The sequence below is a fragment of the Fringilla coelebs genome, assembly GCF_963513975.1.
Source record: "Fringilla coelebs genome assembly, chromosome: 24".
Taxonomy (NCBI): domain Eukaryota; kingdom Metazoa; phylum Chordata; class Aves; order Passeriformes; family Fringillidae; genus Fringilla; species Fringilla coelebs.
Window position 1 is genome coordinate 2,619,978 of NC_140050.1, and position 21,609 is coordinate 2,641,586.

Sequence of the window (21,609 nt, forward strand, 5' to 3'; positions counted from 1 at the left end):
CATCTTTCAATGATCAGGAAATTGGAAGAAGGAAGGTAAGCAACACATCTATCTTCAAAAGAAAACAAAAAAAAACCCTGCCCCAAACTGTATGCCTTGAGCTAGTGGAGTTTGCAGGGTCTCTCCTGGGACCTGCAGCTTACCTTGTGATCCACGATGTGCAGGAGGTGATGGGAACATGCTCTCACCAATACCAGAGATCCCACCAGGTTGGGAGGAACCTGTCACAGACTAAAGGGTCAGGCTGCCAAGAGGACAGGCCATGAGCACCTCGTGGAATGCAGCAAGGACAGATGCAGAGCCCTGATCATGGGGAGAAAGACACCCCGGCAACAACAGACTGGACACTTACTGGCTGGAGACTGTTCTAGGGAAAACGAGCTGGGATCAGGGTACAGAGCAGGAGCTAGCAGTGCCCCAAGGGAGAGGGGTAAGAGCATCCTGTACAGGCACAAGACAGAACACTTGGCTCTGGAGACAAGGACCTGCTATTTTGTACATCCTTAGCAGGTTTTGTTTTCATACTGCAAGGTGTCCTTACCTCAAAAAGAAAGGAGCCTTATGAAGGATTTCTGTCAAAACATATTTCTGCATTTGTACACAGACATCTGAAGTATTTAATGACATATTTTCAAAACTAACAATTAAGGGCATGATTTTCCATTCCATGTCTATGTTGATCAAATTCCATCATCACAACATAGACAGTAATAAATAGAATAACTTCTAGCATATAATTCATAGTATGGTTTTTAAAATACAGGGAATTATGAAATTATGGAATGGTTTGGGCTGGGAGGGACAATTAGAGACAATTCCATTCCAACTCCTGCCATGAGCAGTAACACCTTCCACTATCACAGGGTGCTCCAAGCCACATCCAGCCTGGCCTTGGGCACTGCCAGGGATCCAGGGGCAGCCACAGCTGCTCTAGGCACCCTGTGCCAGGGCCTGCCCACCTCACAGCCAAGAATTTTTTTCCCCACTTTCCCATCTAACCCTGCCCTCCGGCAGGGAAACCATTCCCTGTGTCTTGTCCTCCACAGTCCCTCTCCAGCTCTCCTGGAGCTCCTTCAGGCCCTGCCAGGGGCTCTGAGCTCTCCCTGGAGCCTTCTCTTGTCCAGGTGAGCACCCCCAGCTCTGCCAGCCTGGCTCCAGAGCAGAGATGCTCCAGCCTTGGACTCAATCCTTCATTAATGGTATAGATTATGCATCTCAGCTACTCTGGAAACACATGAAGCTGTAGCTAGAACCCATAGCTTGAACCAAAAATTTTCTCTTATCCAGTCCCCTAGCCCATAGTTCAGGGATGTCCTCTCATCTGCCCCACCACTAAGCAGCTGCTGTTTCTGAGACAACCATTTGTGCTGTGGTGACCACAGTGAGCTCCAGAAAACACACTACTAGAGACAGAACTGAGTACAGAAGCTTCAGTGAAGGCACTAAGCAGTTAAAAGTAAATTTCACTTTTACTTTGCCTACCAAAAATATTCTGCCAAATGGAAGCAAATAATTTTGTTTACCCAAAGAATTTGTTGAAGCAACAATTAATCATTCTGAAATACTTTCATCTGCCTCATCTCCAGTTAAGTCATAAATGCTGCCCAAAACTATAATTTAGTATAACTTTGGCTACTTTTAATGAAGGGATGGGACCATTGTCAGGCTAAGAGCGATTTATTGCTCAGATGAACATCAGTCTCAAAGGCTGAGATTTTAGAGGAGCAGGCAGTTGGCCATAACTCAAAGTAGTCACAAGTTCTTTGTTACAAGACAATATACAACTTTTTAAACCAATAGACAGGTGTCACAGGGTTTATTTTGCTTTTCTAACCTATCACCTTTACTTACTTCTGCTGCACTGTGGATACTTTTAGCCAGTGGGCTATTATCACACATATACACATACGCTTCTATTATACCTCCTAAACTCAGCTTACTCTAGACAACCACACCCCTACATTATAAATCCTTCACTACCTTACCCAGTACAGTTTCTCACTCAAGGCATATTCTTACTTACAACTATAGAAACATAAGTTTATGGTTTTTCTGCTTTATGTCTGTGCATTGTACTTTTACATCAATCCAAGTTTCTCCCAAGGCCGCAGATCAAATCTTTCAGTGTCTGTGGAAGTTTCTGTTTCTACAATTCCCTGAAACACCAAGACAGCACCAGAAACCCCCCAGAGTCCTGTCTGTGTCAGGCTGGGGGCAAAGCCCAGGGCTGTGCCGGACCCAGCACCGTGCTCCTGTAGGGCTGGGCCAGTCACACCAACACCTTGCAGGCAATTACTGCGCCTGCCCCACCTACACAGAGCACAGAGCTTAAAGTTTAGGCTTTTATTTCAGCATTTCCATGATTTTTCACCCTTTCCTGTTAGTCTGTGCAGCAGTTCAGGATCTTCCTTCTACAAGACCTGAACCCAGCTTTGTGGCAGTTCCTGTGACTGAGACCCAGACTGCACACTAAGCCAATTCCCACTTCTGCTCAAAACTTCAATCCAGCACATCTTACTGAACACACACTTGATGGCAACAGAAAGGAACTATAAAGGAAACAAAGAAAATATCTAGTTATATTGATAATGACTTTCCAATCCAGAATGTGTCCCCACTGCTTCCCCTGGCTTTAGGACACAATCTCTGTTTCAGGTCACAGCTCAACAATGAAGAGTCTCATTCATAGAAGTTTAAGGGCAAAAGCACATTGAGCTGGTTTGGAAAGCCTGACCTTCAAACGACTCAGAAAAACATTACAAATTACAAATAAAGCTGCCTCTCCTTCTTATGTAAAATCAGTGATATTTGCCTTGAAACAAAGATGAATACAAACAACTCAGATGCCTCCTTTGGGAAAAAGTCAACAGCTACAAAGCTAACTTGACAAAAGTCTGTTGTCAACCCTGGTTCAGAGAGCTCACAGGGATCTCGCCATCTCCACAATACTACAAAAATTCAACCATAAGAGTAACAGCTTTAAATCCTGAAAACAAAAGGGTGGGGGCGTTTTCGTAATTAATTTTATTTCACAAAGCCTCTCTGCATAATTATCATTTCTATATGTTCTTTTTTGGTTTTTTTCCTTTCTCTCAGTTCCAGAACATTTCTCTACTGAGATTTAATTTCAGTTGCTCCAGGGCTCCTTTTCCAGATGAACCACCAGCATCCAAGATTCTGTGAAGTGAAAAAGATTTGTAAAGTGAACACAGAACACACCAGGCCAACACCAGGCCCAAAACTGTACAGAAATACCACAGGCTTGTTTTTTGGAGGGAGTCTGGGAGGAAAATACCTGCCCACTTACTGCAAGATCTCATTTCTTTAAACAGGACCAAATTTGTTCACCTGTTGTTGGAACAAAAAATCTGACTGTTCAAGATGCTGAGGGCTCAAAAAATTCACTTCCTCCTTCTCTTGAGGAAGAAACTGCAACTTTCAAATAACAACACTTCTTTAGCTGCAAACATTACAGTACAAAATCCTCAGCAAGTGCTCAGTCACAGGCTGACCTGAACCCAACTTTTGCACTGCAGAAACGCAGCTGCTCCTTTGGAAGAGAATGAAAGTATTCTAAGATGTAGAAAAATAACTCCCACTAAAAACATGCTGAAAAATATTAGAACACAACCAAAGATGTTGCTACATAGTTCATTTGTATGGCTTCCTACAGGAAAAAAAAAAAAGCAAAGGAAGCAGAGCCATGGAATGGCCTGTACAGTTCTCTTGGTCTTTTTGACTTGTACGGTAACGAGGGTTGTATTTAACCCTCTCAGTGTATCCAGACAGACTGGAAGGACACCCACGACCCCAAACCAGCAGGGAGTCAGTGCCTGTTGTGCCAGCCCTGCCTCAAAGCTTTCAGAGAACACTCTCAGGGTCCCTCTGAGTGGGAGCACCACCACTACCTGGTGACCAGCCCCATTCCCAGTCTGGCATCGCTGTGCACACCCAGTGTGCACACAGTCAGAACCCTCAGCCAACTGACCAACATTTCTAACAGATTTGGCCCTGATGTCAAACCTTTGGGTACTTCACTGGGGGTTCCCTCCAGCTGCTGATGAACCCCAAACTCAAGGACTGGTTTTCAACACGCTCACAGGCCCTTCATCTGGTGACAAAGGTCCTCCTCACAAAGAACTCATCTGCTCAGCCTGAGCGAGAGGCCCCAGGCACTCCCTGGACAGCTCCACCATCCTTTTCAGTAAATGAAGGTTTTCTTTTGCCAAGGCCTCTTGCCAAGGCTGTTCCAGGAATAGGTGCTGCCACAACTGCTGGAGACCCCAGCACACCTGAGTCACCAGCCCTGAGTGCGCAAGGGCTAAACACAGCAGAGTGCCCAGTCCCTGCCCTGCTCTGCCTGCTCACAGTGCTCTGGAGTGCCCTAGGCCAGACTGGTGCACAGACCTGACTTCAGCAACAGCTAAACAAGTGCTTGACTGTCCCCAAGCAAGGGTCAACCAGAACAAAAATGTCAACCTCCTTTTGGTCAAGTACACCTGACAAAGCTCAGAGCAACCTGCTCCAAGTCCAGGTGCTCTGTCCCATCCTGACAGCAGCCAGCACTCTGGGTCATAAGAGGGGCACCAGAAATCCACTGAAAACCCGAGATATGACCCAAATATTGAGAAGCAGAGCCCAAGAACTGCTGCTAGAGCTGTTGCATCTACTGGCTGTGCTCTGATCCCCCTAAAGGAGCCCAGGCAAGCTTTAGGGCTAGAAAGATGGGGAAGGGACTGGAGGGGAAGGGGCTGAGGAGCAGCTGAGGGCACTTGGCTGGTTCAGCTGGAGCACAGGAGACTGAGGGGAGGCTCCTCGGGGGCTGCAGCTCCTGCCCAGGGCAGGCACAGGGGCAGGGGCTGAGCTCTGCTCTGGGACAGGGACAGGGGGCCAGGAAGGGCTGGAGCTGTGCCAGGGCTTGGCATGGAGCTCAGGGAAAGGTTCTTCCCCCCGAGGCTGCTGGGCACTGCCCAGGCTCCCCAGGGAATGGTGCCAAGGCTGCCAGAGCTGCAGGAGCTCTCAGGGTGGGTGCCTTCTAGCTCAGGATATTCCAGAATTCTCTAATTTAGGTTAACTATATTCCTATACCCTTGAGAGAACTCAGTTACTAACTCTGAGGCAGTTTATGTGGCCACCTTTATGACAAAGGGAATTAAGTGGAGCTGGCAAAGCTGGTGTTCACATTTTCAGTATTTGGGCAATTTGTCGGCAAACCATTTGCACTTCTCATTAAGTTAACCATTGCCACAAGGCATTCTTGAATGCACATTTAAAGAAATCACATACCACCAAATGTGATTAAAGAGCTAGAAAAAAAAAAATCCAGAGGTAATGATGCATTCCAATTCCACAGTTAACAGCAAACCTGCATGAAAAATTTCATGGGTGTTTTGCATGCAAAAGGAAACTATTTCAGTCAAAGAGAATATTTAAGTATTTTCCACAAACAAGAACACTTCAGAATTCCATTTCTAAACTGAGTTCACTGCACTGGTGAAATGAGTAGCTGCCCTGTCACATGAACTTGAGCCACTCACCACCCTGCAGGACCTGACAGCTGGGCAGTAAAATCCTCCTCCCTTTTCTGCGTGAAAAGCTCACATGGACAAGGGCACTCATTTCTGCAATTTCTGAGAATGAGTCTTCCAGAGAAGACATGAAAAGAAAAAGGCAGGGAAAGGGTAAAGCTTTATGTCCATTCCTGAGGAATTGCAACTATATGAAAGTGACTTATTTTGGTCCTGTAAGCAACATGTCCCAGGCACACCTGCAGAGAGTGAGTCATCACTACAGCAATGTTTGAGATGGACCCCAAATTCCTGCATAAAACAAGTCACCTCACAATGTCCTTTCTGCTCCACACTTGCCAGCAGCAGTGGAGAGATCCCTTTGCCTCGACAGCTGCTGATCACCTTAGCGACCTCCATCAGAGCTCACACTGACACAGCAAATGCAGAGAGCGCAGAGGAAGCCCACGTCTCCCTCCCAGCCTCTGCACAGAGGGGGCCAGGTCTGGGGAGCTGGCAGGTACAGACAGAGCCTTTGGAGCAGTGTGAAGGATCATATCCTACACTTCTAGAGCAGACTGTCGGGAGTACCAGAGGGAAAACAATCCCTGCTCAAGCAATACAGAAGATGTACTGGAAGGAACAGGAAACCTCAGGAAGTTGGATGCCTCCTTCCCAAAATCAATCACTGTCAGAAGGAACCCTCACAGAATGAGGTGTGCACAGCAACCTGTCACCAGGGACCCTGAGCGGGGATATGGTGTCAGGAGCAATAAATAGACCCCAAAGAAGTCTGAGACCATAAACACATGGGGAAAAAGGTTCACAGAATCCTAGAATAGAACCCTAGAATATTCTCAGTTGGATTGATGGTCCTTGTGGGGCCCTTCCAGCCCCTGTCCCTGCACAGCCACCCCAACACCCCCACCCTGAGCAGCCCTGAGAGCACCGTCCCAACGCTCCTGGAGTCTCTGGGGAGCCTGGGCAGTGCCCACCACCCTCAGGGGGAAGAATCTCTTCCTAATATCCATTTTAAACTCTCCCAACACAGCTTTGTGGTAGTTTTGATGAATTCTTTCCCCTTGCACTCTGAAGACAGTTACATACAGTATCACTGGTGGGAGCACCCCACAGCCCACATAATTATCCAATAAGGAATATAATTTTTAATATTATCATGTGCTGCCATAGCACATGAGTTTGGCAGCTTTTTGGTTTTAAAAATTCCACAAAAAAGCAGTTTACCTTTTCAGAGCTTTAGGACAGTCAGGTTTAAAAGTACCAATACTTCAGCAGAGTAAGGGGAAAACAGAGAAACTAAAACACACATGAATTTCAGCTTCAGCATTTGGTCCAGAAGGACTAACAGTCTATGTACAGCTGCATGGACAGCAGGCTAAAGATGACCAGAATCTCTTGGAAAATTTAGAGCTATTGAGCAAAGCATCTGTGCTGTACAATGTCAGACATCCTGACACAATAAGCCATCAGCATCTGTGCTGCAAGAAACTGATCATCCCCAGAGGCCTGTATTTCTACATTAACAGGTACTAAAGGAGAAATGTTTTTTAAAAACTCACCTGTTAGAGGAGTCCAGCCCAGCACAATGGCTGGAAACCCAGACCCCAGAACCTGGATGCTGCAGCAAAGTCAAACACTGACCATGCAAAATACAGCACCAGACAGATTTCTTCTGTTGGATCATCTCCAGCATGAGGCAGTTGCTCCAAGGAAGTGGACATTTAACATCATACACATCCCTGGAGAGGGAATCAGTGCAGAGTACAAGTCTGGCCCTGCTGTGTCTGCAGTCAATGCTGCAGGGCTACTGGACCAACCCCAGACTTCTTGCTCTCAGCCTCATGAGCCAGAGCTTCAGGAAGAGAGGATTTAATTGATGGAATCAGGTCAATGGCTACTCACAGACCTCAGCAATCATCATGACAGGCCAGGAGATGCACTAGTGAAAAATTACACTGCAGGCTGGACACTGTGCCATACTATATTGGGAAGTGGGAATCAGCCTTCTAACATTTCCCTAGGGTTCAAAGCCCCGAGGCATGGCTGGTGCTCAATTAAGATCTGACAGAAAGAACAGTGTCCAGTGAATGCTATAATTCTCTTATGAAAATCCTGGCTGTCCCAGACATACTCGCCATAAACACAAGTACAGCGAGCAGCACTGCAACAATCCAGTGTTTGCCTGCTGACCCCCAGTACTGATTCACTCATCACAGGTCAAGCAAAGCCACGTCTGGAAGTGCTGAGGAGTGCACTACACCAACTGGGGAATGTAACGCCCAGCTTTCCCTCCAGTATGATCAGGAGGAGCCCTGCATCCTTCTAATGCTCATCTACTGTGCACAAGTTTCTCTGTACAGGTACTGAAAAAAAGGAAAAAAAAAAACAAACAGAAAAAGAAGCTATGACATCTCAAACAACAAACCAAACACACAGTCACACCTTTATCAATGGTTATAGCTCATATGTACACAAACCCAAAAGCTCCTGGTAAGGAATGTGAACTGACACTATGGTTTGCTGCTACTTTCCCCTTCCTGTAATGCTCACCAGTAGTGACATAAAGGGTAAGCAGTCTGGAGGCTTCAAGGAGCTTCTCTACATTTTATAACCACAACCTAACACATGGAACACAGACTGTTCAATACTCTGCTGCATTTGAAGCAAAATGCAACAACATATGTAATGAGCATAGAAAATATTTTGCTCAAACAAACAAAAACTTTGGCTTTCAAATCAGTTCTTAAATCCCAGTAAATCAGTCTCCAGACAGCTTATGCAAGTTCAATAAGTCATGAAAAACTGCATTCCAACTAGAAGTATTTTTTGCCCCATGTTCCATTAACAGACAATAAACTGAGAAGAAATCATTCAGTGTTTTACAAAAAGCAAGCATTATCAACTAAACGTTGATTTTAACTCTGCAAACAAAAACAATAAAGGAAGCTTCAAAGACAAAATACTCTGATTATTAAAACTTTATCGCGGCACAAAAGCTGTGACTTCATTGAAAAGAACTGAACTGATCCAAAAAGTCTAACTCAAACAAAAGCAAAAGGTTTCTCTCCCTCCTGCCCAGGCCACTCAACCCGCTCTATCTCACATGCCAATATTATGACTTATCTGACCAGAAACCAAGGTCAGGGAGCTGAACAGGTTTTTCTGCAGCTCCAGTTTCCTGCTGTCTGCCACAGGGTCAGAGTAATGCAAGTGGAGGCACACGAAAAGCAGAACTCTGCCACAGGATTTTTCTGTTCAGGAACTGCTGTACACCCATGTGTTTAACAGACAGTTCGAGAATAAAGAATATAATGTGAACATTAAGGGGCAGAAACAAAAGCAAGAGGAAGAAAAAATGCTCCGAAGGAGCCAGTTCTTTGGCACTGATATTCCAGAGCTATCAGTAAGCATGGAGATGACGGGTAACTGCTCCTAATAGTGTTGCAAGCAAGTGAAAAATTAGGTAGCAACAAAATTCAGTGGCATGACCACAGCAGCCACACAGAATCCAGCACCTGCAACCACTTTAGAGAAAAGACAGTGTTCTGTCCACAGGCACTCTGCAACAATAACAGCAATTTTACTTTTCATTCTTGAGGTTAAGAACAATCTTCAGCACACTAGTGTATGTTTTGGACTTTAAACTACCCAGCACTGTCAAGTTCCAAGTGAAAGTTAACCAGACTTTACAAGTGTTTGATACTACAGGTACCTGTGAAACAGGGTCTCATCTTCAGAGACTGATTAAGTCTCTTGCTTCCCACTGAAAATATCTTCCCTCCTACGTAGGTCATCCTGTGCTTATTTTACAGTCTAAGGTGTGGGTCAGCCATGACCTGCTATCATTAAGCAAGGGGTCTTATTCCTTGCAAAACCAGCCTTCAGAGTAACCCTCAACTTCTGAGTGCCACAAAGCACATGACAACATCTGGGACAAACACTCACCGACCAAAACATTCAAAGAAATCAGTATTTATGTAACTATTTTACCATGACTGAACATACTATATCCCTTAAGTAGAGACACAGACAGAGACATCAGAAGCTACTTCATCTGTAAGATATCAGGAAAGCCAGAGGCATGGAAATCAGAGAGGCTACTCAGAAGGGAAATGCTGAAGTTTTTAATTATTCAGTTCTCATGGGTATTCTCAAGCAAATAAAGCACTAAAGATGACGCACAAAGCGCTCTCATGCATTCCACTAGCCCCATGCAGCTTTTCCAGACTGGGGAGCAGTCTCCGTTAGGGATTAGATAACAATCAGTATCACTGGGTTCTGAAATACAACACTGAGCATGCGCAGCAGAGAATTCCATAAGCACTGAGCTGCAGGCTGGCAACAAACACCAGTGCACAGCTAGTTAACAGCAAACACCAGTGCACAGCTAGTTAACAGCAAACACCAGTGCACAGCTAGTTAACAACGCTTTTTTTTTCCCCTCCAGAAACAACCAAATGCCCTCACTGAATCCAAGATTCTGCAAATTCTGAACAAGAATAACCAAAACTTGCAAATGGAGTATTTTAACAGTGCAAGGATTAAAATCTCTTCAGAGAGCAGCTAAAACCTCAAACCTCCTGCAACTAAATAGAAATGGAAGCAGTTGCTCTGTCAGCATTTGTTTTGCTTCAAGGAAACTTTAGGTTTCACAAGTCAGAACAATTCATTCCTCTCATATTTTAAAGCTACTACTACCAATCCTATTTAAGGAACTTAAAAGTTAAATTCTGCAACAGTGATAAGACATACAGCCACTTCAGAACTCCAGCACACCTTTATTTTACTAATCAAAATCAGAACAAAAGGTTTGTTTGTATATTCAGAGCTCTGGTGGAGTCAAAAACACTCAGACTGTAGGAAGAATAAATCAGCCAGGGACTAAATTTAAACCAGTTTAAGACCTGTCTATTAATGTTCAAATTTGGGAACTGTACTCAGAATTCTCAGCCATACACACAACAGTCATTAACTTAGCCTTGAGCATTCCATCCTCCCAATACCCAATCCTGGCACTACTGGAGCTCCAGGCAAATATGTCAATAGTTTGATTACACACACAAATATTTAGTATTTCTAGATTAAATTGTATTCAATCAAGTATTTGCTTGCGCAGTCTAGCACAAGGTGACAGTTTTAAAACACTAAATCATACCTGCAACTTTGTCCCGAATAAGTTTTGCAGATTCCACTTCGCCGATGCTGCTGAACAGACTCCGTAATTCATCCTGCGTCATGTTCTGAGGAAGGTAGTTCACAATTAAATTTGTCCTACCAATATCATCCCTGCAATCTTCAGCCATGTGATCTTCATAACCATTGGACATTTTACAATATATCTGCAAAGTGAAAAAAACCTCAGTGAGGCTTAGATCTTCATATTTCCATAAACCAAACTTCCTCCACCTGAAATAAGTTTGAATGTTTATTTTAAAAACTAAGAACAAGCCACTGCTTCAGCAATGCATTTTTTTCAACTCAGAAAACAAAACACTATTTGTTGAAAATTCCAGGACAATTCATTCTTTCAAAAGCACAAAGACGACATTTTACAGAACTATGTACCATTAAAGAATTCTTCAGGATTTCTATTTTTTTACATTAATAAAAAGCATCAAGACAGATTTTGAAGACATTCCTGTAAACACCAAAGTATTCCCAACAGCCAAGGTAAAAATCAGGTCCCCTGTGTCCAGTTATTTGAACAGCCACAACCAAACTGCCACCTCAACCTGAATTCCAACCTTAAACCTTATGCTCAGAACTTTTTCAGACAGAGAGACAAGAAGCAGCAAGATCTGATCCAGTTCAGTGTTTCAACTGGAGACTATTAATTTTCTGAACGTTTTCCCCTGCAAAGGTCCATCCTGCACCTCAAGGCCTGTTCCTGTTCAGTGCTGCCTTTGGTGCTGCTTTACTGCATGTATGAAACCGGGGAGTCTGTGCTGCACACTGGCTTGGGGGCATATTGAGTATTTGACTCAGTTTCTATTTTTGCAGCTTTTTGAAGAAAGCCTTGAGAAAACATACAGAATTCCTATCACAGGAAGATACTCTCTGCCTCAGTCCACCATCAGGGACTGAATCCTGATGTTTTAGTTGACCTACAACTAAAACTCACACCAGACTTAAGCTGCCCATGGCTTGCCAGAATCCTAGTTTTTAAAGCACTTCAACTACTTTGAAATAGTCAAAACCAAGATAACTAAATCTTGTTTCTGCAACAGGATCTACAGATCTGGATCTGCTAAAGGATAAGCCTTTCCAGAGACTGCATTATGACTGACAGCCAGAAGTTGAATAATAGAAGTCAGAAACAGCAACCAGAAATCCACAGTCTAGAAAGGGAATGCTCCCTGCATGAAGGGACTTCTAGGCCCCTCACCAGCAGCTGCTGTTAATTCGTGTCTGACAGTGAAGGTCAAATTTTTAAAGAAATATCTGAGCACATGACCATAGAATACCATGAGAAGATTTATGCTAATTTGAGATTTAACACAGCATGGAATTGAACTGAATCTTTATCTTTTCAGTATGTGTTGAAGCATTTGCTCCCCTTCACCCACGGATCAGGTTCTACCCTCATTTTTGTGTTTTGAGTGTCAATATGATCCTATTCCAGCACCCTCTGCCCATGGGATAACCAATCTGTACTGTGAAAGCAATGGAAAACCACACAGGAGGGAAGACCTTTTTGTTGTGTCAGCAGTTTTAATCTGCTTTCCTTGCAGCAAGATAAGTACCAGTTAATGCCACAGGATAGCCAAGCAGGGGGAGGCACTGCAAAGCTGGAAGCAGGGGAAGAGACTCCCCACAGCAGACTATTTTTATGCTGCCAGGTAATCTCAGCTGTACCACAAATTCTGCCATTAAATATGTGTTCCCTCCTGGCTCTGTCAGAATTTGCTGAGTACAATCTCAAAGAAGTTTCCTGTTCTGGTAAACAACACTCAAACAGCTGAACTGTCTGTGGTCACCATGTCTAAGTTATAAAACCACGTAACACACACTTTCAGAATTATTTGAATAGAAGGTAACTTTGCTTGCCTTTGCACTCCACAAAATTCAAGCCCTACAAGCAAAACACACCAATGTGTTGATGAGTGCAAGTTGCATGGCACATCTACAGTATTTAGTAAGCAAAGGAAGAAATGTTGACATTTTTACACCTGTAAGTGGAAAAAGTTAAAATTTCCTTTGTTTTAATCAACTTTGCCCTTTATTGCCATTTATTTATTATATAAATCCTTCCTGCTCCTGAGATTAAGAAAGTGCTATAAATTCTACTGATTTCAAGAACAGATACTTAAAAGATTGGGGTTTTGGTTTTTTTTTAACTCTCCAGGGTGTATCTGATGCCTGAAAAAGAGGCACCACAGTCAGATACAAAGCAGAGAAAACTTCCCAGCACACCAGGAGGGCAAGTTACCACACTTATATCTGTCATAAAGCAGAATTGCCAAGAGTTGGGCAAGTGGCTGCTGACTTTCCATCATTGTCCCTCATCCTCTAACCTGTCTGCAATACTTACAGTCTGCACCTCTCAGGATACTCAAGCAGTGCCTGGGGCAGTGCTGATTCAGAGCCATTAGAAGGTGGGAAGGAAGCTTCCACCTGCTTTTCTTCAGGCTTTTAGAAAGCAAACATAGGAAGCCCTTGCATTCAGGCCTGGCAAAGGTTTCCACGGGATACCAGGAACCAAGCATGCAGGAGCAATAAAGGCACAGTGAAGAGTTAGAGGAGCAGGGAGCTGAGAGAGATGCTTCTTTCTTCCTAATCTCTTGCTGAGCACTTAGACCATCTGCTGCAGGACTAACGCTGTCCAGGCAGCCTGGAAGTTAGTGGGCACCACTTCCTCTGCTGGTGAGGTGTTAAGGAAACCCCCACAGTTCATCCGTCTGATGCCACTCTGGGGGTCCCACTGGCACCCCCCGAGACTGGCACTGCTGGGATCACAGCCCCTTTGCAGCAGAGGCTCCAGTGACCCCACAGGCCCCGTGTGAGTCCCTGTACACCCCACAGTCCCCCAGTCAGACCAGCTCCTCTCACCAGCTCAGCCCCAGGTTTCCCTCAGCACAGTCCCAGTTTGTGGTGCACTGACACAGAACAGCTCCCCCCGGGCTGTGCCTATCCTGATGCTGATGTTTAGTCCAGGGACTTCTCAATGTGTCAGGGGAGGTTTAGGTTGGATATTAGGAAAAGGTTCTGGAAGAGGCTCCACAGGGAAATCGTCATGGCCCCAAGTGTGTCAGAGTTGAAGAACCCCCTCCCAGAACAACCTGCAGCTCACACTGCTGCTACCAACCTGCACCATGTGTATTCCTCAACAGGTGAACAGTTCTCATGCTACCAAAGTTTAAAAGAGCCCCTGAAGAACTGTAACCTCTGCATACTGAAAAGATTTCCAAAAAGAAAAGGTGCTATAAGATAGGATGGATGAAACAAGCAATGCTACACTAAAAAACAAGCTTTTATTCTGCTCTCACTGAAATATGCTGAGGCGATGTCCTGATCTTTCTCTACCAAAGAGATAACAATCCATTTCTATCAGTAAATATTCCAGATTTGAGAACCAGGCCTATACACTTATTTGCAAGTGAGAACTTTGTTAACTGATGCCTGTCGATCCACAATGACATAAATCAAAGACTGAATGCATTTATATTCCCAGTGGACAGGTCAATGATGGCAAGAAGGCCCAACAGCTCCACGTGGGAAGGCTGACTGAAAAGAGACAGGTAGTTTGCAACCCTTCCAAAAGAGGCCTTCATTTTTATGTCTCAAAAAACTAAAACTTGAATAGTAGGTTCTACTGCACTGCACTTCCTAAAATTACTTTTTTTTTTTTTTAAAATAACCAAATGCTGCAGAAGCTTGTTTGAAAAGGCAGCAGCCACCTTCTTCCTTGGGTAAGATGCCCCAAAATTAAAATGCCAAGGGTGCACAGAGCAACAAAGGGAATCATAAGTGCTATGCCTGAATCTTCCACTAATTCTGGAGGTGCTTGAATCTATAAAGCCTAACACTTCACCACCTGTGGCCAACGACTGCTCAGACATCCCCAGCTAGGCCAGCATTCCCAGGACTGGATTAAAAAGCTCTCATGAGCATTATTTGCAGAAATGTTGCACTGACCATGACAATCACCTTCTCACAAAAGCACACCAAATTCCACAGGTTTAATGGTTCTGGCAACAGACCAATAAACGTTTTTTCCCAATGACACTCTGTACCTCCATCCAGAATTCTAGGAATCACTGCTATTAATTATTTCACTGCAAGATGATTGCTAAGCAGGGAGACTGTATGGAACTGTGGAGATCATGTGAACTGAGAACACTGGCAAGAACTGCCCACCTTCAACATCAGGCAAGAGGCTTTGTCTACCTTCACCTTGTTCACAGGACTAAAAAGGCACCAGACCACTACTGAGGTCACAAATTCATATGTCGACACCTAAACAGATGCTCACAGAATCCCAGGATAGCTGGACTGGAAGCAACTTTAGCGACCATTTAATTCCATCCCCTGCCATGGGCAGGGACACCTTCCACCATCCCAGGCTGCTCCAAGCCCTGTCCAGCCTGGCCTTGGGCACTGCCAGGGATCCAGGGGCAGCCACAGCTGCTCTCTTATTCTTGAGCTCTGCCTGTGGACTTAGGAATCTAAATTGGGTGCTTCAAGCAGAACCTCAAGGTACTAGAGCACTTCTGCTTCTCCAGCACACGGATATTTGTTGACAGGCCTCCCCCCAAGAGTCATGGCTGACTACAAGGCAGCAATCTTGTCTTAAGCTGCTGAGCTGTTTCTTGGAGACCACACCTGAAACAGAACAAAAAGAACACTACTACATTCAGGCAAGTGCCAAACCAATCCAGAAGGCAGGTGCAGAAGTGCTGAGATGTCCAGGCTGGAACACATCTCAAAACCAATGCCACACAGGCAGAAGGGCCTGAAGAGCCTCTATTTTCAAGAACTATCCAACACAGTATTGTCATGCAAAAACTTGCTCTGCAGGCAGCTGTCATACCAAGATTGAGAAGCAAGAGTTTAATCACAACAGAGTAGGACAAACACTGGGGGACGAAAAAGCAACATACTGTCTTCTCTGAAATTGCTGAAAGGAACAGAATAGGTTTCACCTGAATAGCCACACCAGCAGAAAACCCTCCCCTAAGCCTACCTGCCTGCCAAGGAAAAAAAAAATTTTCCTAGTGCTCCACAGTCAGAACACATCTCTCTCCATTACTTAATCCAGACCTCTACATCACAGAGCCTTTCCCCATAATCTACAAGAAAACACCTTTTATTCTTTACACAGACTCTTTTCATGACACCAACAGCTCTGCATATTGCACCCCAAAAGCACAGACTTCTCCATGAACACACAGATCATGGGACAAGGACAGTTCAGTGCAAGCCCTGCTGGTATTTGATTCACCACATACTCATGCACTATTCCTTCAAATTCCCCTCAAATCTTGACCAAACATCAAAAGCCATTTGGGAGGAGGGAGAAATCACAAAATCCAGATTGCCTTTTAAATTCAAGAACAGCATATATACAGTGTATGAGGGGAAAAAAGCAAACCCTTTCTACTTGCCTACCCTTGGGGTTTTCCAGAGGTAACAGATCTCATCTCTTTGATTCTTTTCCCCTTTGCACACCTGAAATGAGGACACTACCCTTGTTCTCCTCAGCTTGACTGCACCTAAGATTCCAACACTTTTGCCAATAAAAATAGCTCAGCACCAGAAGCGGCCATTACTAAAATCTGCTGCTGCATCTCCACAAATTCTATTTCCAAATGCTGAATCACTCATTTCAGTACAACATATTTCAAGCTTTTTTTTTTTAATGTTGTTTTAAAAACACTGGGCATAAACTTAGTTTTGAGCACATTTTTGGTCTAACAAATCTCAATTGTCATAATTTTAATATTTCAGCAAAGTAGTTTTAGCAATCAGATTTCTCTGGAAGGGTTTTAAATGCCTCCCTTACTCCTTTTTACTCATGTTCATATAATAATATCATCAAGGAGTTTTTGTCAATGCTTATATTGCCATTCAGAGACAAAAGCATTTGAGGCCAAAAAATAAGCTGCATTCTTCAGAGCAATGACCTTACTTTACCAGTCCAATGAACTGCACTCAATTCCTAGGAACAAAATTAATCATCATTGGGATGCTTGTAGAAATCAGATACAGACTGGCCATAATTACCATCCACTGCTGGTCCAACACCAGGCAGGCACTGGGGCTCCTCTCAGCCTGAGCCATAGGAGCAAGGACAATCAGAAAGCTGTGGCTGAGACACTGAACATCTGCTGCCAGATCCACATTTCCCCATCTTCCCAGGTTAACAGCCAGCCCTGACAGATAGAGGATACCAGGCTCTGCTCAGAGTTTCACATCACAATGCACTTCTCAGCACAGGAAAGACATGGACCTGCTGGAGCCAGGCCAGAGGAGCCACGGAGATGCTGCAAGGGCTGGAGCCCCTCTGCTCTGGAGCCAGGCTGGCAGAGCTGGGGGTGCTCACCTGGACAAGAGAAGGACACAGGGACACCTCAGAGCACCTGGCAGGGCCTGAAGGGGCTCCAGGAGAGCTGGAGAGGGACTGGGGACAAGGCCTGGAGGGACAGGACACAGGGAATGGCTCCCAGTGCCAGAGGGCAGGGCTGGATGGGATCTTGGGCAGGAATTGTTCCCTGGCAGGGTGGGCAGGCCCTGGCACAGGGTGCCCAGAGCAGCTGTGGCTGCCCCTGGATCCCTGGCAGTGCCCAAGGCCAGGCTGGACAGGGCTGGGAGCAGTCTGGGATGGTGGAAGGTGTCCCTGCCCATGGCAGGGAGTGGAATGAAATGGTCTCTAAGGTCCCTCCCAACTCCAGCCATTCTGGCATTCTGTGATTCCACAGCTGTTGCTCCTGGGTCAAAGATGCTGCCAGTTAACACCAGCAAGTTCCTAAGCAGGGAAGAGACAGCGAAGAAGCGAAGAACATTGCACAGCCTGGACTGTCTCACCTTCTGCACTGGGATTTAAAAAAAAACAGATTTATGATAAACAGAGCTTTAAAAAAAGGAAATAATTTATTATCTTCCTTTTTCTAGACAGTATAAGTTTGTCCATAAATTGTCTTTGGCTATTTTTCACCTACACAAAAGACATCTGGAGACAACTGTGCTGCGAGGGAATGATTCCTTTCTGAGGGAGAGGGCAGGACATGAGAAGCAGCGGACATAAGAACTATAGATTCCAGACACTTTCTGACAACAGCTGCTCCACACATTGATCCAACCTTGGATAACACTGACCCATCTTCAGATACTTTCACCTTGATGGGGCAGGAAGGCAAGTGAATAGCAGGAAGACAGCATCCAATTTGTTCACCAGCACAAAACAGCTAGCTAGAAATCCATCTCTGAGGGTCTGTTTGCTGCTGTGTTCCTACATGGAGGCCATGGAAGCAGTAGAAGATAGGAAAATTATAACTTTATAGTACTATACTGCTGCTATTAATTTTAAAAACAAACAAAAAAACCCAAAGGCAGTAAACCCCCACATATGAAAAACATCTCTGCCTTCTCAGTACAGCTTATTTCCACCCTATCTCCTCAGAAAAAAAAAATATTAGAATCTATTTTTGCATACATCACCTACATATAATGAGGTTGTATACTCAAATGGATCATTTAGGCCAGCAGTTTGAAGCTTGCAGGTGCCTGAATACAGAACTGCACAAGAGACAGAAATGCCCTGATCATTTTCAGCACAAGTCAAAATTTATCACCTCTCCTGTCATTCTCCCTAAATGCCTTCCAGGCTCCTTCTAAAGTACCTGGAAGTGCAGAAAGAACAGCTTCTCTGAACTTCTTCTTGAAGTCTAAAAACATAGCAAGTTTGAGCTTTCTAAACTTGGTGACTAAAAGTCTACCAACTTCACAGGCAGCTTATCTACATGTGGTCAGAGTGACAGCCAGTAACTGAGGGAATCAATTCAGAGAGCTCACAACAAATAAGCAAGAAACAAGACAGAGACCAAAGCTTCAAGAGAGAAAGTAGGCTGGTACAACAGCTGAAAGAGATGGATTCTGAAAGTAAAATGGCATGTCTCAGGTCAAGACAAGGATGGCTTTTTCCAAAAGAAAAAAAACAAGTGATATAACATGCAAGAAACAGAAAGAAAATAGTGCTTGAATTCAGAGCACAGAGCACATTTCCCATTAAGTTCATGTCAGCACCAAACACAGATAAGTAAGCTGCTACACACCATATTCACGTTTCCATTCAGACTGTGCTTACTGCTGCTGCTGCTTTCACAAAGTTGGTACCACACAAGACAACTCCCTAAGGAGTTCATCTGGTCCTGCAGAACCACCCACAGCAGGGCTATAAACTCACTGCACAACACTTTTAACAATCATACCAGCTTAAGATGTTCCTGTTCATATTCCAGTCAGGCCTGGAAAGAGCTACTGCAACCACAGCTGTAACTGCGGACCGCTGAACACCTTGAATCATGGAAACCACAGGAGCACTGGGATCATTATATACACAGTTACTCTGCTCCAGAACAAAACACAGGACACTCACAGTAACATCTCATGCAGCACAGACTTACAGGCTCAGAACTCTTGATTTTATTATTCATCACACATATAGACATAACCCAGGACTCAACAGGAATCTAAGAAATCCCATCAACTCTACTGGTTTGATAAAGACTATGGAACATGTGCATCATCCTAGTTGTAATGTAACAATCACAGAACAGTTCACACAGCCCCAGAAAAAAAAGTGGTTAAAACAGGAGTACAGGGAAGCAACAACTTGTAAAGAGGTGAGAACCGAGCAACATGAGTAGTCAATACCCACCACCAGGGAGTAAAATGAACAAAACTAGAAAGACCTCAAAAAGTGATCAAACATAACAACAACAGGTGGAAACAAAAGGAATTAATCCCTACCCTTCCCAACTCTTTCCTTTTTTGTTTTCCACAGATGCCTCATTAAGAGATCATAGGATCCCAGCGCATGTCCTCATGAAACAAACCGCGCTTCATTTCCCAGCAAGTCTCGGATACAACTCTGTGCCCAACAAACGCTCCTGCACTCCCAGCAGTGCAGAACCCGGCAGGAGCACGGCTCCCCACGGCTGTCCCACGCCAGCCCTCATACGTACTGCCGTGAAAGTGCGCCCAGGACAGTCCTGCCTCCTCCAGCCGCTGAAACTGAGCAAACGCTCTGCACTGAATCGCTCCCACGGGCACAAACAGCAGTGGCTGCTGCTTTAGCCCTGATTCCTGCGGCCCCAAGCACTCGCCACACCAGCAGCGGACCCGCTGCCAGCACTGATGCCACCCGGCACTGACCGCGCTGGCATGGACCCTCGGGTACCGCCAGTCAACAACGCCGCGCCAGTCCTCCCCAACGTGGGAAATTCAAAAGCTCTGTCCGCACAGACACGGCAAAAATAAACATGAAACATGAGGCCATTAACCGCACGGAGAAAGGCCCTGAGACGCGGCGCGGACCCGCCGCGCATCGCGGCACCGCGACCCGCGGCCTTCCCGCCGCAAGCACGGCGGCCTCGGGACCCGCTCCCCGCCCGTCCCCATCCGGCCCCCGCGGGCCCCGCAGGCCGCGACCCCGCCGCCCGCCCGCCGCCCCGGGCCCGCGCTGCCCTGCGGCCCCTCCCCCCACAGGCCGGGCTACCCTGCCAGGCCCAGGCCTCGGCCCGGCCGCCCGCTCCCCGTCGGCCGCTCCTTCCCGCGCCGGCCCCGCGGGTGCCGCCGGAGCTGTTCAGGCGCGGCGCCGCGGCCCCGCGCGCGGCCTCACCTGCGGCGGCGGCGGCCGGACCCGGGCAGCGGGAGGCGATCGGTCCGCAGCGCACAACGAGCCGCTCCAGCGCCACGGCCCCGCCCCCGCGCCGCCCGCCGACACCCATTGGCTGCCGCGCGCACGTGCCCCGGGCGCCATTGGCTCCTCCGCCCGTCCGTCAAGTGCCGGCCGGAGGCGGAGCCTACCGCGCGCCGGGGGGAGGGGGCCGGGGCCGGGGGCCGGGGCCGAAGGGCCCGACAACGTAACCGAGCGATCTCCTCAGGGCGGCCCGGGGCTGCGGGAACGGCCGGTGCGCTCCGGCCGCGGGTCCGGCTGCTCTGTGGAAAGGAGCTCGGAGGAGAAAGTGCCTCCTGCGGTCGGCCGGGCTCTTGGAGCAGGAGGAACGCGAGCGGTGCCCTGTGCCAGGGAGCCAGGCTCGGGTGGGAGATGGAGCACGGCAGCCCTGGGCCCGGCGGCTGCGGGCAGCGCTCCCGGTAGCCGAGCCTCTCCTCGGCTGAGGACCAGGGTCAGCCGGAGCCCGGGCACAGGGAATCTCCACGGGCACACCCCACGGGAATGCTGGTGACTGGTTAGGAGATTAAATGCTTTCTGTGTAAATGAGATGCAAATGATGAGATGTCAGAGAAACTGGTGGCCAGCGCTTCGCTGTGCTCTGAGAAATTTGCAGTGCCCCGAAGGGACCAGCTGCCCAAGAGTTTTCCCTCTTCCGTTTCCACTTTTCGTAGCCAAGGGCATCCCTTTGTATCTGCACCTATTTTCCCTGCACAGGAGACATCTGTGAGAGTAAAATTCCACATTCTACAGAAAAAGAAGTCTTTTTGTCATTGCCAACAGTTCTCTGCAAAAATACCCCGGTACAAAGCAGCATGTGTGTGACATGTAAGTTTCAGGTCTGTAAATCCTGTGTTAAGGTGCTCATCTTCGGGGAAGAAAAATCAGAATACTTCTGCATTACAATGAATGATGTTCCTTTTCATTCACAGACAACTCATCATTTGAGTTTTACTTAGTTGAGTGACATACCTGAAAATCAAATTTCTCCTTCTCTAGCTCCTTTCTTGAGTCTAGAAAAGTGAGAATCTCACCCGAAGGATGGGAATTGCAGCAAGATGGGAGTTTGTGTTCTTTGGTATTTCTGTCTACTGGAATATGAGGCACATTACTCAGTGAAAATACAATTATCTTTCTCTGCCTATCCTGATGTGGCTTCTAGCAAGACCTTGTCTGGTAAATTCCCAA

At 46.2% G+C, this 21,609-nt stretch overlaps 1 protein-coding gene across 2 annotated transcripts in view; it reads right to left on the reverse strand.

Annotated features, from left to right (window-relative positions):
• ELAVL1 (ELAV like RNA binding protein 1) overlaps positions 1–20,456 on the reverse strand; it is a 39,816-nt gene extending 19,360 nt beyond the window's left edge. For both annotated transcript variants that reach the window (XM_084221133.1, XM_084221134.1), the window contains exons 1-2: positions 20,368–20,456; positions 10,684–10,867 (exon numbers count right to left, since the gene is read on the reverse strand). In XM_084221133.1, coding sequence (XP_084077259.1) covers positions 10,684–10,855 — 172 coding nt within the window. In that variant the 5' untranslated portion in view covers positions 10,856–10,867; positions 20,368–20,456. The remainder of the gene's footprint in view (positions 1–10,683; positions 10,868–20,367) is intronic.
• Between the last annotated feature and the right edge of the window lie 1,153 nt (positions 20,457–21,609).